Raw genomic sequence first — 18,848 nt, forward strand, 5'->3', positions numbered from 1 at the left:
GTCATTATACGTCTGTTGCTCGCGTGGCGGTTGGCGTATTGTGGCGAGACTCCTGCACTCTGCCAACCTTGCTACCTGGCTAGCAGTGACCGTGAACTAATTACGACATGGGCCCGATAAAAAAGGGGTGGTTTCGGAAGTGCAGGTGTTTAAGCTGATTAATTAACGGGGTAGGCTAGGGTGAGCTTGATAGACAACTTGCTGACTGTCACAGTAAGCGATGATGGTGAATAGAAATCACCGGTACTCAATTACCAACTTTAATATGAGGGTTACACGACGCTATCCCCGACGCTGTACCCATACGACTATTTCACGCTAAATATCCTCACCATTTTTGTTACGTTAAACTCCGTCCATTCCACTCCTTTGGTTAGTTTCTTGGCTGATCAGAAGGTCACTCCTATTATGCAGTCTTTTGAACTTATCACATTTAATGATATAATCGCTATTATGTCATTGTAATTTTTGTAAGCATTTTTTTTGCATCTTTTTGAATAGTCAAGTCTCATTTTTTTTCCGATGTAATTGGTGCTTTATGCTACAGTTGTTGTTTTTTAAGCGATATGACTGTATATCATCAAGAGTTAAAGAAGATGAAGTAGCTGTATCCTATATGTAATTACATACGACAAAACAATCAAAATGTTAAAATTCGTGAACCATTTTCAGTTATAATTTGCATTTGATGACACTGTCAAGTTGTTCTGGCAGTCCACAGTTTTGTACATCTTTGTCTTGAACAAACATACGTAGATTGTTCGATTGGGATATACGTGCAATTATTGTAAAGAGGGTCTTCTCTGTAGGGGGTGCAAAGCTATTCCCCACACCCCTCCTGCTCAGTTTGTTTGTTTGTTTGTTTGTTTGTTTTTTTGCAATTTCACATTTCTTAGTACTTGATTAAAGCAGCGTCAAACAGTATGTCATGCATAAAGTGCTACTTCGTGTTTTTGAGAACTACGAAAAGGATGATCATTACCATCACAGCACCATGCAATGTTTATCAAGTACCAATACAGTGATATTGTGCGATCAGACCAGACCCTGACGCAGTAGAAGCTAACTGACACCAATGACGTAAAACATGATGGAGACCTTGTGTATACATTAAAGTTATCAATACAACCTCATAGAAATACGCTGCTGTTACAGCACTCCACTGACCTTGAGTTTCTTCGCTGTTACACACGGCCTGGTCAAGGCTGCGGATAGGCTTAGAGTATTCATTCTTTGTTTTGTTTTGTTTCGCTTGTTTCTTTGTTTTGCTGTCGTTGGTTTGTTTGTTAGTTGGTTGGCTGGTTGTTTGGTTGGCTTTCTTTGTTTGAATGCTTCTTTTGGCATATTTATGGGATTCCAATGTGGAGATAACTACAAGAAGTTACGATTCGTTATTCCGAAGGTTCATTATTCCGAAGGTTCGTTATTCTGAAGGGTTGTCTTTCCGGAGACTCGTCGCTCCTTAAACCCACAAAACAAGGTTCGTAATTCCATACGTTCGATACTACGCACCTTTTTTTTTTCTTCTCATTTTCGGATTAACAGACCTTCATAATAACAAACCTGATTTCATTTTCGGATTCTTGAACCACACCATGACATTGTGTCGGTAATGAACACCATTTGCTTCTGTTTAACCCCTCTACCACTCCCATCACCACAACGCAAGCTGTATCTTTAATACATTATTCCTACCTGCCTACTTTCGATACCACGGTGAGAACGAAGACAACTATTGACAGCGAGGTTAGTTATCACTATCCACAGCCTGTGGGGCCCCTCCATTATGGCAATGTGTCTCTCCAATCAAAATTACGTGCTATTGATAGTTCTCACTGAATCGATGGAAGCCTCATAAAGGGGTTGGATATCTTCGTCGCCACCTTCAGAATGCAAAAATAACGTCCGACCTGTCGTAATGTTACTTTACCTTATTTCGCAAATTGGCTGCGCGCATTGATCCCAGAGACCATTAACTCAGTTAAGTGTTCTGCGACGTGGATGCTCGACGTATAGGTGTAGGTATACAATCATACATTTTGCCTTCTTGCTATGGTCTCAGACTTTGTTACACTTAAGTAATAAGGTAGTCCAGCTGCTGCTATTTTGTGTCAACGTTCTGGTATATCAATTTGTTAGAGTGTTTAAATGCTGGGCCTATTTTAATTGCAAGGAGTAACGCCCGGATGGGATAATTAATATTCGCGGACCGAGATAAAAGCAAGCAAAGAGTATTACGTTTCTGACATGTGTGATAACAAGTCAGAGCTCGGCGAATGCGTAAAACGATTAATGTTTGAGTGGCAATATAGCTGAAATGGACATCGGTCCTTCACTAATGTGGTGTGTTGAATTGACTCGAGTTTTCCATTGTCTCAAAGGATATTACAGAGCTATAAATGACTTGAGATCAAATGGACAGAAGAAATTAGTAAAGTTTTAGACAGTCAATTTTGTGAGGGAACAAGTTTTTCAACCTCTTGCGCGCATTTATCTTCTTTTTTTTTTCTCCCGGCGTCTACGCAAGCCTTAAATATCTTTCAATGTTTGCTCTTCGTATCTATATTTTTTTGAGTGTGTGTGAATGATGAATAGCAAACCTCTGAAATGAAAGACAATAAGTTGGGCCAATCAATTCTTCGGTTTTTTTAGAATTCCATTTTACCTCGTGCCGGTAAATTTGATAGTATTTCACTCTCGAGCCTCAAAAAGAAAGTATATGAATTATCATTATGATAATGAAAGATCTGTAAATCCGAGGAAACCCGATTTCATCTATATTGATCAACAGGTTCAGGTCCACTCTGTGACGATTAGGAGGTAACCGTTTCTGTTTCTGACGTTTGATGTCATGCCCAGTCAGTGCCTCAATCAATTCGAATGATAATTGCAATACGTCGTTAATATCAGCCAGTATATCCAAGGTTATCTGCAATTATGCGAGACATCAATATTATCTGGCCTTGCCCACAGGCGTTTGGGGTGAAAAAAAAAAATCGACAATCTATCAACACTGTCATGAGGGAAACATTTTTGGTTCTCCGGTGTAGAAAACGTTTATCTGGGAAAAGTTCAATTGGCAATGCGAATAGATTATTCTTAAAGGAATGTTTTGTGTCAACGTGACAGCATGTGTATGTCCTTCTAGATTACATAATTCGTCAAAACAGATTATTTCAGGGTTTTTTCTATCATTGTTGTTTGTTAGTGTCTGTTGAGATTGCTTTTCCTTGATATGCGGAAAACTTATGCGCATGAATCAATGATGTATGCTTGTATAGCTGATTTAAATAGTATTGGCCATCTCCTATAGTAATGGTCTATAGTAGACGGCTATATGCGACCTTTCTTCATTCTCGAATCAAAGAACGGTTTACCAGTGTCTCGAGTAGGGATAAAACAACAACAAATAATCAAATTGAAATATACATCTTTGGCACGTGGATAATGATTGTTGTAGTTCCGTGGTGAAAGTTTGACGTAATATGCTCTGATCTCTTTCCACGCTTTGCTTCGAACTTTGCGGGACTCTGTCTGAGTTCTCTCCCTTCCCATGGTGGATATAGATATGTGCTTCTCTCTTTTTCTGTTTTATTTCCCTTCTATAAATGCACTCTTCTCCAAGAATAGGATTTCGTAGATTGATATCTGTTATCCCTATAGTTTCTATTGTCTGGTATAGGAGCGTTGACTTTACACGAATTTGATGTTTTAAATATAGGACTAGTAGCAAAGAAATAAATTAGCTCGATGGCATCTTTACTTTTCTCAGTGGTTCTTGAGTTACGTGTCCTCGTGGAAACTAAGGAGATGTGAGTGGAGTGGGACTTTTATTCTATTTTTTTTTTTTTGGGGGGGGGGGTGTTTGTTTGTTTATTTTGGTTTGCTTTTCTATTTCTTAAAAGCGTTTGGAGACCCTGTTTCAGCTTGATAACGGGTTGACGGTTTCGCGGTTGCCCATATAGTCTAGCCCATTTCCAGGTAATAAAAGGTAACAAGATTCCGCGCTGTTCAAGACCAAATTTTAACAATTCTTGTATTCCAGAAGGAGAGGGCGAGTGTGCTCGCTCGCCAGGGTTTCACGATGACCACTCAAAAGAAAATCGCACTCAGTGATCGAAGTCCTGGATGGGTCCGCTGGGGAAACAGCATCACTCTAACAGCGACACACTGTTGATAGAAAACAACAGAATGTCCAATTAATGGATTGAACGAAGACTGGAAATGGATGTAATTTCACTACGAACCAGAGGCTTGCACGCAGTGTGCGCTATATACGCCTACGGCCGTTTTTGGCAAAAGGCGCAAACCCGCGTGCTGTCATGGAGGGGACGGGGTGGGGTGGAGATGGGCATTGAATAAGCAGGTTTAAAGCAACACAATTGATATGGTCTGTTCGCCATGCGTCCAATTTTACGTACCTGCTGAAGCGTAGACCAACAATTAAACCCCTCGAAATAAATTGATATTTCAAAGCTGTACAAGTAAACCTGTACTCGATTGGGCTTTCCTTCTAGTTGGTGCACATCGTAAAGGGTATTGATATTTATCACCACCATCTCTTGATCACGACTGTCTTCATCAACACTATCACGATTGTATCGCTGCTATTGTACAGTGTTCATCACAAGATGTCCAACTGTGCTCCATTCTAACGAATGATTTAAATGCCATTAATAGCTCAAACAATATCAATTGCAATTTTCATCATTGTTACCTTTGCGGTGAAATTGTTCATTAACTTATGCATGTAGGACCCTAGTACCGGTAGTAAGGCGCCTCGCCTCTATCGCCACTATACTTCCGGTACAAGTGTCCGGAAGGACATGCAATTTACACTGTAGCCCTCAAAGGTAATGTACATCGTTTTCAATACATGGGGGTTTACGAAATAATGTTCAACGTGGTTGTAATCATATGACAACCCACACCGAATGTTAAAAAAAAAGCGCTTATGAAATATATAAATATCTATGAGTGGTCCATATTTCTTGTTGCATCTTTGATAACAGCGTGACCCCTGGAAATTCCCAGCTTCAAAGGTTTTTTTATACCGCTATACACCTCTGAAAAGTTTGAACCAATCTGAATTCTACCATTTTCCCCCGGTACAACTTGTCATTATCCAATACCAACGAAACCTAATTTTGGTTGATAGTGGGTAGGACTGGAAAGGGCGCCAATATCTTTTAAACTACCATGCTAGCTTATATAAAAAACAACAACAACAAAAAACACGACTCTAAACAAATTCTTCCTGGCATCTGACGTCTGTAGTGTGCTGTAAGATCATCAAAAGTAGCTTTGCTAAAATACTGTCGCATTATACACACAAACCGAAATTGCCTCATAAGGCGATTCCGGAGCATTTGCATCATTTTCACATCATGTAGCACAAAATCAATAGTGCTTTGTATAGATTTGCAAACTTTATTGCTGTCCTTGACGAGATAAACCAATACTCTGAAAACCCCAAAATATCATACACTCAAAAAAGATGATGACTTACGAGGCTCACATAATATTTCAGTCATGTAGTAACTGTCAATTCATTACAATACCAATCATTTAACAAGTTCTCAATTGTACCAATTTTCACGCTTTCTTCTTTTGCTCCGCTTCCCTGGGCACACAATCATGCATTCCTATGTGAAGCTGCTACGTCATCATCCTCGTTCGTTGTGATCAATCATGTTATCAATTTTGAAAACATGCCTATTCCTCACTCAATCACTACAGCTTCTACAACTATGTACACAGCACAACATGTGTAACCAATTGATAGATCAGTGTTTATATGCACAAGTCTAAACATCATCTGGAGGTCTCCTTTAAGTATTCCAAGGGACCTCAATCTTGTCAACGGGATTCACACCGGTCCGTTTTGTTACAGTTTGTATGTAGTAAGACGTGCATTATTCACGGTGCACGACAATTGCTCCGGTCCTATTTTCGCCAAGGACATAGGTTTAGGGTCGGGGTTGTGATAAGGTTTTACGTTTAGTTTGATGTGAGGATTTGGATTAGGGTTATGTCTGAGGGTAAACTTTATGTTTCGTTTAGAGTATTCGATTCATGGGAGTAATTGTCGTAGGAGCAAATGTCATGGGACCATTATTTACGCGATTATGGTGTGAGATATTTGACCTGTCATGTAACTTCTCTCTGGCTAGAATGCATAACAACCGGCTGCACTTGTAAAAGTTCGTTCCCTGATTCTATCTACAACAAGCAGCCAACGTTCTCTGTGGAGATGATGAGCTTAAAGGCTTATCTGAGCTTTGGTAGCGACTGTTGAGCTTCTATATGGGGATACGCTGCGCGCGCATTCCGCGCTAATACTCCTGCTTTTAAAGTTAATTGGATTCTTTTTTCCCCCGGTGTAAGAACGAGGAATGCCCACAGCGGAAGAGAAAAAAAAAAACTTAAAAGTGTTATTACGTCCTCACACGCACCATCATACACTCTCTCTTCATCTACAGCGTCAAGAAATAATGAAAGAATGGAGGTAGAATCAAAATTCAACATAAGTTTGTAAAACTGTTGGATGCTATACTCAGCACATATGTAATGTGAAATGATGGCCTACCTTCTCAGGAAATGAGGAAACCAGCAGAAACCAAAGATGAAGACAAGAACGAGCACTGCCTTGGCCAGTCGCCGTCGGGCTCGGGCCTGCTTACTCTCTTGATGACCCTCGCCGGGCATGTCTCGCGAGCTGCGGAAGAGCTGGATAGCGATCAGACAGTAGTAACAGGTGATGACAGACAGAGGGATAACGTACATGATAAGACAGCGCATCACTTCGTAAATCCGGGCCTGCAAGGTGAAGTGCGGCAGGGTGAAGCAGAGAACCAGGGGCGGGTAGTCGTAGCTCAGGTAGGCGAGAAAGATGGACGGGAGGCCGAAACATATTGCGAACAGCCAGATGCAGATCGCCACGAGGCACGTGCGCCGAACCACGGGCCGACGGCGCCGCTGCATGGGCCGCACGATGGCCTTGTAGCGATCGAAGCTCAACGCCGTGAAGGTGAACACTGAGACGCCCTCCGACACGACGGGTAGGAAGGTGATGAGCTTACACATCATCTCCCCCAGCAAGAAGCTCTGCTTCACGTAGGCCAGAATCGTCAGCGGCACGTTGAGTGAGAGCACGAGTAGGTCGCCGACCGCCACGTTGGCGATGAGGAGGTTGGGCACACTGCGCATCTCCGAGTTAAGCAAGACGCTGTAGATGAGTGTGCTGTTTCCGACCACGCCACAGATGCCGATCACGACGAGCCAGAAGATTTCGAAGCACTCGAGAAAAGTGAGCTGGGGTACGATGATGGGCGGTGTGATCGTTCCGTTCCCGAACATGTCCGTCCCGTTCCCGAACATGTCCGTCACGTTGTCCATGCCGACGTTGAAGGCAAATCCCGCCGAGACAGGGTGGATTGTGGTCTCAATCCGCTGGTAGCTAACCTGCTCCATCTTTTCAACCAGTCAAAAGGCGTTTGAGATCAACAAAGATGCTACCAAGTGTCACAAATATTGTTCAATAGAATAAATGTACCGACAAAACGATCCGTGAATAAGAAATTCTTTTATGGCATGTAATTTTGTCGTGATAAAGATAAAGACACAAATTTTCGTTCAAACTGTCATTTAACTACTGTCCTACCTGAGAAAGTGATGAATTACTCAGGTTTTAATGCAGTAAACTAACCTTTAATCATATCATTTCTTTATACTTTGAATGTGTGTATCCATTTAGAAAGATAGAAGTCTAATCTGAACTTTATTGATTACCAATGGGAGGTCCTGGTCAGCAACTAACAGTCCGAAAACTTTCAAGGTTTGTATATTTGCAGCAGTAATCCACAACATAAATCCCTGATAATCGGCCTTTTCCCCCACCGTTACAAGAAGAAAAACATCGTCAATCGTCTGAGCTGAGCTTGTCGACGGAGTGAATTCTCGTCAGGACAAAAGGAGGTAATAATGCCACGTGTCTTTAATGCTGTGACAGCCCTTATGTAGTACAATCCCCTGATCCCCAGACTCGGTCACGATTCGCCGAGTATAGAAGTGTTTCTCGATTTGTTTTGTTATTGGCCTGCAAGACTCGCAGATTTTTTATTGTTATTGAAATGATTGGTGACGTTTCGTACAATGGTGTTAGTGGTAGTCTTTCTCTCGCCGCTATGTTGCGCAGAAGATGACTCACGCTGAAACGAGAAACGCTCATTGGTGGTAATTATTGTTTGCGAGAGACGGCAAAGTCTGCACCTACTCCAGCAGTTTTGCGATTTCCCTTGTTATTACTCCCTTCGTAGTCTGACGCTATTGTGTCAACTCTCCAATTCCTGTACACATTGCAATACACATTGGCGCTCGGTGACTGCACAACATTCGGAATCATACTGTAAGAAATTATTCTTTTGCCATAATATTATTCCACCGACGGTCTCTCGTCCGGCTAAAGCTCCACCGGCTTATATTACAGTTTGCATAAGCCGCACGTACAAAGTCCCGTAATTCATTGCGAAGAAGACCACGTGTATATATTTGTTTGTGTGTAGAGAGAGAGGGTACTCGTCCTTATTCCGGGAAAAAGTGGACACTAACACATCCACCCTTCATGTAGTACGCGAACCGTTGCAGCTTTCATCTCGTGAAAACTGTGGAGAGCGAGGAGCAGACATTGAGGGTGTCCAGCGTCCAGCCAGCTGAGCAAAGTTTCTCCTTAGCAACAGCTCAGGAATGATGACGAAATTTTCGAATGTCAAAAGAGAACGTCAAGGCAAGATACCATATCAATTTTGCATATAGTATCGACGAACCGTCCTGAAGATTAATGAGAGGTTATCTAGGTTCCTTTTCCCCCTCTATATCTCTCGAGGCAGATTACACAATAGAATGGTCACACTTTTAGATGACGCTACGTTAAATTCGAACATACTGTCTTTCCTCGTCATTCGATGAGATTTTGTTGATAATACAGTGGATAACTGCAGTTCAAGAAGAAGTATGATGCCAGCAAAGTGTGTTAATCTTCACGAGATTAGCTACAAATTTTTCCTAAAAACTGTTTGAGTGCAGGCGTCCTGATCAGTTTAGATAATTTAGCGGAGTAAAGGAGGTCTGCATTCAACGTCAATCAACATACTGAGAACAAGAGCGATCCAGTTAGAGATTCTAACGTCAGACATTTCGTCACATGCTGTTATGACAAATAATATTTCGCCTTCACAAAATGGGTCCTTTTATCTATGCGACCGACACTGAGCGTTTAATTTGTTGGGAGGCCGAAACGCGAATGCTCCACCACCGTTGAAGTCTCCTTGTAATAATGCTGATGCGAATGACCCGCCGCCAACTTTTCAACTGGGCATTATCCTATACACTAGTCGTCTGCGCACAATGCCATCAGAGACGTTGAGAAGTTGCAACGAAGTGAAGCATCAGCGCAATCGATGCCGATTTGTTATAAATCTCGACAAACACAACAGTACGGATGCTGGCGAAAACCCCAGCCAGAATGAGGTAGTCAGTTGAGCGAAAGGAAAAAAAGAGGAAAGTATTCACCTGAGCAAATCAGACCGCTGATATCCTATTTAATGCTATCCACTACGCGCGCTCAAACACATGTGGACATAATATTGACAAGTGCAGACGGTCGGAGCGTCGTCGCTCGCTCGCATTTAGCCGCCGCGAAAGCGAGCGTGCAATAACAGCACTCATCAGATGCGCACGATCAATACTTCTCTAAGCCACGCCTCCTTGTCGCCTTTTGATTGGTGGACAACTCTAACACCCACGTGTGGATTATTGACCAATGACTATCTCTTTACGCCAATACAGAAAATAAGATTGGCCCTCGCGAACTTCCAGTCATATACACGTAATTATTTAACATAGGTTAACTTATGGATTTCGGTAGTTCCTCGTTTTCGTTACTGGGTGTGGGGGAGGTATGTTAAGATGCATACTAGACGATTCATAAAATGTTTGCTTTTAATTCATTGTACTGTTATTTCGTCCATTGAATCTTTCAATATCCTCCTGAAGGAATACTTGCTCATTTTTGCTCTTGCGTGCGTGTGCACCTGTTACTATAGTAGGGCCTTCATCATGCAGTATTTTTTTTAATCATCGCGAAGCTAGATCCCACTCGGTACTGGCATTCATGGACGTTTTCTTCATTCTTTTATCAATCGCCTAGCAAGGTCCTGAACAATCGAAGGAAGTAATAAATCACAATAAGTCACAAATAACACTCCAGCCCTATTTGCACTGTCAATAGCATCGTGTCAGCCGCTTGTATAATCCCAGAAGAGCAGACAAGACAGAAATGTAGAGACTGCCCTGTAGGAATGGTGTAGTTTCATAGAGTGTAACATATGAATATGATAGTGAGTAGCTGCTATTGGTCCAGTGGATGATGCATAGGACACACCATCTTAAGCTCCTCGATTCGAAGCCAGTGTTCGTTTGCTCACAAACAATACCATCCTTATTGGTCACACAAAGTCAGCTCAGGATCGAACACAATTTGATATAAACTGATATGCAAACGCAAAATGTTATCAAAATAATAGCATTATGAACGGGAAACTCATTTCAGGCACAGTATACTTATACATCCTTCTGACCGAGTTTTGATTTGCGTCTAATTGCACTTGCAATACACCGTCTTTAAATAGGAAGTATTTCTACGACTTTGCTGAAGTTACACGCACTATTGTGCATAACAACAGATTTTTTTTTTTAAGTATGAAATTGTGCATAACAACAGAATTTTTTTTTAAGTATGAAATACCAGTGATCGAGATTTTCGAAAAATTATGAGAAACGAAGTGATATACGTCATGCAACCCTTCGAAGCACAATTCTGAAATCTAAACGTAGCCATGAAGAATAGGGGAAAATGAGAACTTGGCTAATTGTATAGAATGAACTATACTAAAAAGAAAGATGTGAACTTAGAAGAGCCGATGTTGTTTCTCTTCTAAAGGCGGAGTTTATTTGTTTGGTTTGGTTTGGTTTGTTTTTTTTATTTTTTATATTTTGCAACTTTAAGCAATTGGAAGCGTCTTGAAGATATAGCGCCCTGGAATACATTCTTTCTTTTTTTTTTAATGGAAAAAAGACCTCATCTAAGTTATGCAAATCCAGACTTTTTTGGCGGACAGTCATAAGAGTTTTATTCATTTTTATTTACATGATTAATTTTCTGTGTTCTTTTTATTTCTTACTTTTTTACTTGCCACATCATGAATAGCATTCGTCTAAAACTGTAAATATATATATATATATATATATATATATATATATATATATATATATATATATACACCTCGAAAAGATAACAAGTAAAAAAAAAATACGATTCCATTGCCTTGTTGTGCAACCGAAAGGGGAACATTTCCGTCTACCCATATGTCCATGTAAATGAATACATCCATTCATTGACGCAACAGTGCTTACATCAACAAACGTTTGAATCTTGACCATTAAAAAAAAAACACAAAAACAAAAACAAAACAACCCAAGAAAATGACGGACATTCCGCTGATGACGGCATCACTGTATAATCATTGGATAACCACTCTACTGATTTGAACCTGAGGTAACAGACTATGACATTTAATTCAAACCCCTTTTTAAAACCTTAGCTAAACTCGTCTTGACCCGGTCTATTGTGGAGAGTGTGTATGTGCCGCCAGGCACTTCTCTGTGTTAACCCGTTAATGGAGAGTTTGCGTTATGCTGTCAAAACTGCGATGGCTTTTACAACATGCCGCAAGCAGAAACTGGAGCTTAAAGTGACATGCTAAGCGTACGCTAACATTAAAGGGATCGTATAGTTCTGGTTGGTGCCTAATTTCGGGTTTCTAACATGTTTTGGTGAGAAAATGAGAAACCTCTTATGAAATATGAAAGAGCATGTAATTCTATGAGGAATTCAGTGTTTATTTGATGAAAATTGGTTTTGAAATGGCTGAGATATCAAAAAAGAGCGATTATTATAAAGTGTGGGACCCACACTTTATTACGATCGCTTTGTTTTACTTTGTTTTTGGATGTTTCAGTCATTCCAAACCCGATTTTCATCAACTAAACTTTGACTTCCTCTTAAAATGGTATGCTCTGTACTATATCATAAGTGCTTTCTTGGTATCTCGCAAAAAGTTAAAAGCCCAATTCTCATCTCCACCAATACTGTACAATCCCTTTAAAATGGCAAGACAAATTAAGAAACAAAGTTGCTAATAATGACAATAAGGATAACAATATGGTCTAATATCTTCTATCTAATTTACTAAGGATGCGTCTTCAGTGCGTTTCAGTGTTGCCGCTGCACTTTTAAAGATCTCCGTCGCTATCATTGCTCCAGCATATCCGGGTTCCCGTTCACACACCTGCATCAAGTAGTACATCGTGGACAAAACATCTCACACGATGATGCCAGAACTGGACGGGATTCGAATTCTTATCTTCATAACCATAAACAGAAACCGAGTGTTAATGAACTATCAGTAACCAGTGACTGTGATATCTACCATGTGGACCATCTCTTCAGTTCTACCTTAATACTGAGAAATAATGCAAGAAAGGCAAAAGAAAGCAAAGCGAAGTTCATTTGAAAAACGATGTTCTTCGTCATGATGCGACGCATCAGTGGTATAATGGTTAATTTTCGTTGCACGGACCGACGGTACATGATGGCGCCACGCAAGAAAATGTTGCGTGAAAGGAGGCGCCAACGTTGGTACGTATTCTGTAGGTGATGCGCACAACACGACAACGCAAAACGGGAACGAACGAGCATGCGGTTGCTCCTCAACGAAATGTAGAGGGCAGTAGACATCGCTAGTAGAGGAGTGTGTTGGAGTGTTTAAAAGACATCAATGATGTTGGTTTGGTCAATCGCTCCCCCACAAGCTCACACTATAATCTGTAAATCACGTGTCAGACTTCCATTCTCACTGCGTCATTCGTACCGAAGCCTTAGTTGTGTTCCATCTCGTTGAAGTGCAATTGACATAAAGACCTGCTGATAGGTTCTTAAAAGTCATTCATCCTAAACATACAGAGGAATTCTTGATTGTAAACTCTCTCACAAACTCAAGTGCAACAATTCTGATGATGAGCCTCTATTGTGAGAATAACTTGTTTGTTTTTTTCTTCCAACATAATTTCATACATAAAATCAGAACTCTTTTCAGCAATATCACAAGAAAAAATATCAGAATACAGGTTACAAATTGCATGACCTGAATAAAGAAATGTAAATTAATCCCATTAACAAAATATATTGTGTTACCAAATTTGAAAATAATTACCTGAGAAATTATGCAGGAGAATGACTGCCACTATAAGCAGATGCTTGAACACCTGCCTGCCCTGGAAACCTACTTACATTCATATATATATATATATATATATATATATATATATATATATATATATATATATCATCTACAGAATGGTGGAAAGACCTGAGCATATAAATGCATTATGTTTTACAATGCAGTGAATAATATTGAGACAAATAAAGATATGGTAAATTATGATTATGATGATAACATGGTGATGATGAGAAAAAAAAAACGTGATAATGAAGATGAGAGTGATGGTGGTGATGATAAAGGTAATGGGGGTAAAATGAATGGTATAGGCACATTAACATTGTATCTATTTGCTGTAGATTTTAATCTAATTCACAGGAAAAAAAAACTCATCAAACAAAACAAAATCTATATTCGGATTATATATTTACAGATTATAGTCTGACAGTGACATATAGTGTTCAATCTGTCCTTAAAAGAATACAACGTTTTACATGATTCAACATAATCTGGAAGTGTGTTCCAAAGGTCTGGTCCATTATGTCTTATAGATTTTTGTGCAATTTATAACCGTCTGGATCAGCCTTCGGGTTGCCATGGGCAATATCTCCGGCGAAAATGATTATGCATAAAATCTGAATGCATGATGTCAGTGATCGTGACCAGTGGCTCGACGAAACGGAGGCTGTCTGATCGACACGACAAAGTGGACAAATGGTGGCGCTGTACAATATCACACAACCTGATCGAACAGACTATTAATCAGGAGGGAAAAAAAAAAATCGCGTAAACGACTACCATACCTAACGACAGTGCAATAAGGGGCAAGGAGCAGAACAATCAATCATTATCATTCTCCCCTCGCATTCATATCACGTGACATTATGATCTCTCATTCGTTAACTGTGCGAGCATGTAAACATATGCGATGCTTAGAAGATGCCATCTTATTACAGAACAGACTGCGGTAATTAGTCGATGTACTAGTAGCTTGCAAATTACACTGTTTCGCAAAGTAATCAAACATTGCCGAATAATTTTTGTGGCCCAATTAAGTTGCCACCTGAGCTGTCCATAGCGATGTTCAAATGAACGTAGAAAAAAAAAACTACAGTGAAGCAATCTAAATTCTACTGCCACTATCAACATGATCAAGACACCTGTGAACAATGCTAATGATTTGATTTAAAGATTGAATTAGATTTATTTTGATAACGGAAGTACGGAGGTACGGAAATGTCCATAATACTAATCGCAACAATAAGTTACTTTCTTATATAAGGTATAAGTTTCTTTCTTTTATTTCGGACTCTTTTGTTTAAACTACATGCATGTAGCTTAAATAAAAGAGTCCAATATGAAAATATTATACATCACTTAGATATTTTACTATTACAAAATGATATATTTGCTGTGGATAAGCTATCATTACAAGTCATAATAGTATGATCCTATCGCTCTCTTCTGAATTATACATAATTTATCAAGATATTGGTTCATTTTATTGTTTTTCAATTTTATTATTTCAATTCCAATAAAAGTTCAATTACAGTATAAGACATGTATATTTACATACATAGATATGGAAAATCAATACAACATTGTAATAAGGGAAAATACTCTTCGAATGAATTATCTAATACAGGCAGGAATACAATAACGGTATAGGAGAAGATAAAGATTGTTTTAGTAGGAAAAATAATTTCAGTACACACAAAATGCCCACATTTCTCCTTAACAACATCCCAAAATGACTAGCGTGATGTTTCCATGAAAATCTATCGTCTATGGTCAAACCAAAAAAGTAATGTACTACAGTAGTTGAATTAACAAGTTCCAGTGCTACACTGTCAAAATAGATATTGTCAGGTATGGAAACAGTGTCATGTTATATAACATTTACTTCAGTGTGCATATTAAAACAAAGTTTGTTTAACCGTCATAACCCAAATGAAATAAGTTTCGTGTTTATTGTTTCGAGCAGCACTTTTGGTTCACGATACGAGAAAAAAAAAACATATTCAAGTCAACAGCAAGTTAGATGAATTTTATAAACAACAGCCGAACAAATAACGAGCCCTGTGGAACACCATAAGAAAGGGAAAAGTAAAAAATGAGATTCAAAACCATTAAACGAAACGAACTTTTTTTTCAAGAGGTAGTCAGGGAATCAGACCAAGGCCTGCCCCTTTTACCATAATGCCGATGACATTATACTGATCGATGGTGTAGAAGTCTTGAGACAGGTCAAGGTATTTACCAATAGTGTGCATATTATGATTACAGTGCACTCCCATTATAGCGAGCACAGTTATAACGAAATTCCGGTTACAGCGAAGTAAAAATTCAGGCCTCTACATTATCCACTTTATGTATTTTTATTGTTTATTTGTTCGGTTATACAACGAAATTTCGATATAACGAAAGAAAACTGCCGGTCCCGAAGACTTCCTTATAACGGGAGTCCACTGTATCAATCGCCGAAGCAATCCTATAGCAATATCATGGAAAATATTATGTGTTTTGAGTGACGAAAATCGAATTTGGAGTTTGAGAAAATAGCACAATGCATCAGAACAAGGAAACAATTCGTGCATTTTTTTTTCTTTAATTTAGAAACAGAGGAGAGTCATGACATTGTGTGATAATATTACTCACGCCCAACGGGTCACCAATTTTAAACACAGGGGTAGCATTTACTACTTTTATATTTCAGAGGACATCGCTCTGGCTTAATGATTTATTGAATATGGGAAAGAGGTTCCCAAATCATATATATACACGTATATATATATATATATATATATATATATATATATATATATATATATATATATATGTGTTTCATTAAATCCCCGCTCTTTTCATTTGTTTTAATTTGTTGGGTAAAAGATTAGTAGTTACAATTTACATCATCAAGAAATTTTTCAAATTATTTGTTGACAAGTGGAATATTTTGCAAATTAAGACCAGATACTAAAAGATACGCACTAAAAATCTTTGCCATATCATGATTATCCTAAACAATCATATTTTCATATTTCATTTAGGGGACTTACCATTTACCTTTTACATAATGTGTTTATCACTTTCATGCAAATCTGTGATGAATATTTCTCTTTTCTCGTCTTAATAATGATAATTAATACATTCCTATATGTAGCATGTTTCAGACGAAGTGCATCCGTAGGGTTTGATTTATATTCATGATATGAATTATTCTTCCTATTATGAAATTTAATCTAGTTATGGTCATTTAGTACGGCTACTAGTGGTACCGTTGTTGTGTAAAAGTTAACTATGAGATAAGTGCGGTTGTAAATGATGTCTAATGCTTCGAAAATGGAAAAAAAAAATACTGACTGGATCTTAATAAGAATTTAGCTACTCATAGATTGCGTGGCTCACGCTTGATATTTTTCAGTTGACATTTTCTGTAGAAATATGTTAATATAAACTCTTCCAAAAATCCAGTACATCACTTTTTCCTACTTTTTGTATCATTAGGCGGCATTTACAGCCACACAATAATGTCTCAGTTCACTTTTGCATCATAACAGTGGCACTAGTAACTGTACTAAATGACTATAATATACTAAATTCAATAACTAGAAACATCGTAATACGGGGGTAAGTGTCATGATAAGAATTCAAAATCATTGACCCTGAAGGCACAGTATCACTTTGGGGGCAAATGTTTTGTCATTCCAGCGTCATTCCTGAAAAAGTAGGAACCAGCGTCATTCCTGAAAAAGTAGGAACCATCCGTGTAATGTTTTTGCTTTTTTAGATGGCAACAATGTTTTCTCGTTTTGATGCGAATGAAATGCGACACAACGCTTTTGTTCCAGTCTCACATGCCGTCTGCAAGAAGGCAAACTCCACTATGGTAGTGTCTTCTTTCAGTGGAACACCAATATCCGACCCGGTATTGTAGACAAAAAAATGTCAAACACTACATGACGTCACGACACGTTGGTACATACGCTGTTGCGGACTAGAGTACCCATAATATCCATCTGGTATCCATAATTATGTCACTATCGTTAAGAACATCACAAACGCGGAGATTGTGCAGTGCCTATATGCGCACCGTTTTACTCAATCTTGCAATATCAACTATATCATTGTGCAATGTGTATGTTCCTTCAAAGAAGATGAACATAGCACAAGATGGTGATGGTGTAGTACAGATGGTTAAACCGCTTGGTAGACTTCCCTCTTGCCTATAGTAGCAACCTCCATCCAAGACACGACGAGGACGCCCTACAAGAAGTCCATCGTCCCACTCAACCCAACTCTTGCTTATCAACAAACTGTTCTTCGTGGACTCCATCTGGCTGTTGGGCAGTAGTTGGGCTGTAAAATTCTTGACCATTTCTGGCAAAATGCACATGAGGGGAGCTATTATTGAATAATAGCACATAAGATTTGTAGCTTTTTAACATCCAAACTGCACCGTTCGTTCTCCGCTGACGGACTAACCAGTCAGAAATAACCAGGATGTTTGGAGCACTATATAGGCCCTACTGCAAGACTATAACAAGACGAAGAAGTGTGTTCAATGTATAAGTCAGAATATCGGTGCACATTTTAAACGCTTTTTGTTATTTTCTATAACCCTTAAGACCCTCCATATGCACACACACACACACACCCAATGTGTGCACCACTGAGCTAATGTGGGCCATTATTAAGAGTTGATTATAGGACAGCGAGTCAAGCTAGAAAAGAGAGAAGAAACTGTTTGGGCATATGCCTTTCTGAACGCTCTATTTGTCCCAATGAAGATCAAAGTGTTACAAATGCTATTAGCGCAAACAAGGTATGTTAAAACATCGGCCAGCCAAGAGGGAAACGAACCGTACAAATATGTCATGGTGAAAGGGATGTGCACATAAAGGGACACTATGATGTTGGTGAACGACACGAGAAGAAGTGTAGCTAAACCCTTGAGGTTTGAACGGGGAGGACTCGGGAGTGGTTGGGCCACGCCTGTCCCACCGCTGGCTGTTGAGTTGTGCGGGAAGGCTTTGCGATCACGCTTCCCTTGTCGATAGGCAACGACCATTACATGGAAGTTACAAGCCACGGCAGCAAGAACTGGCAAAAATGAGGGAAAGAATATTATTAGCGTGACAAATGACTGCTCGCTGTTTTCAGGAAACCCGCAGATTATTTCAAACATAGATCTCACGCCCTGAAAGTTGGTCAGAGGAATTAAGGCCGGTAAACACAGACTCACGATTAGCATCACGGCGATTCCGACTTTGGCTCGAAATGGCGTCACCACGTTGGGGTATCGAAGCGGCCAGACGATGGCGATATATCGCTCGAAGCTTATCAAACACACAATCAGGATCGACGATAGAAACACCAAAGATACGCAACCTGTTACGAGGACTAGGCAAGTGATATGCGGCCATGCGCCTCCTTTAGATATGACGGTAAGCTTTACAATGCATGAAAAAATACCGGTAACAAAATCTACCACAACGAATGACTGGTAGA

The 18,848-nt window shown here is 39.5% G+C and overlaps 1 protein-coding gene across 1 annotated transcript; it reads right to left on the reverse strand.

The window, feature by feature from the left end:
• Positions 1–6,585: 6,585 nt before the first annotated feature.
• On the reverse strand, positions 6,586–7,473 carry LOC140243118 (bombesin receptor subtype-3-like). Its single transcript, XM_072322847.1, has one exon. The coding sequence runs from the start codon at positions 7,471–7,473 to the stop codon at positions 6,586–6,588; it is 888 nt and encodes a 295-aa protein (XP_072178948.1).
• Positions 7,474–18,848: the final 11,375 nt, after the last annotated feature.

The sequence above is a fragment of the Diadema setosum genome, chromosome 19 (genome assembly GCF_964275005.1).
Source record: "Diadema setosum chromosome 19, eeDiaSeto1, whole genome shotgun sequence".
NCBI lineage: Eukaryota > Metazoa > Echinodermata > Echinoidea > Diadematoida > Diadematidae > Diadema > Diadema setosum.

Coding starts and splice junctions, on each gene's coding strand:
- LOC140243118 (XM_072322847.1), bottom strand. CDS start 7,473: ATGGAGCAGGTTAGCTACCAGCGGATTGAGACCACAATCCACCCTGTC.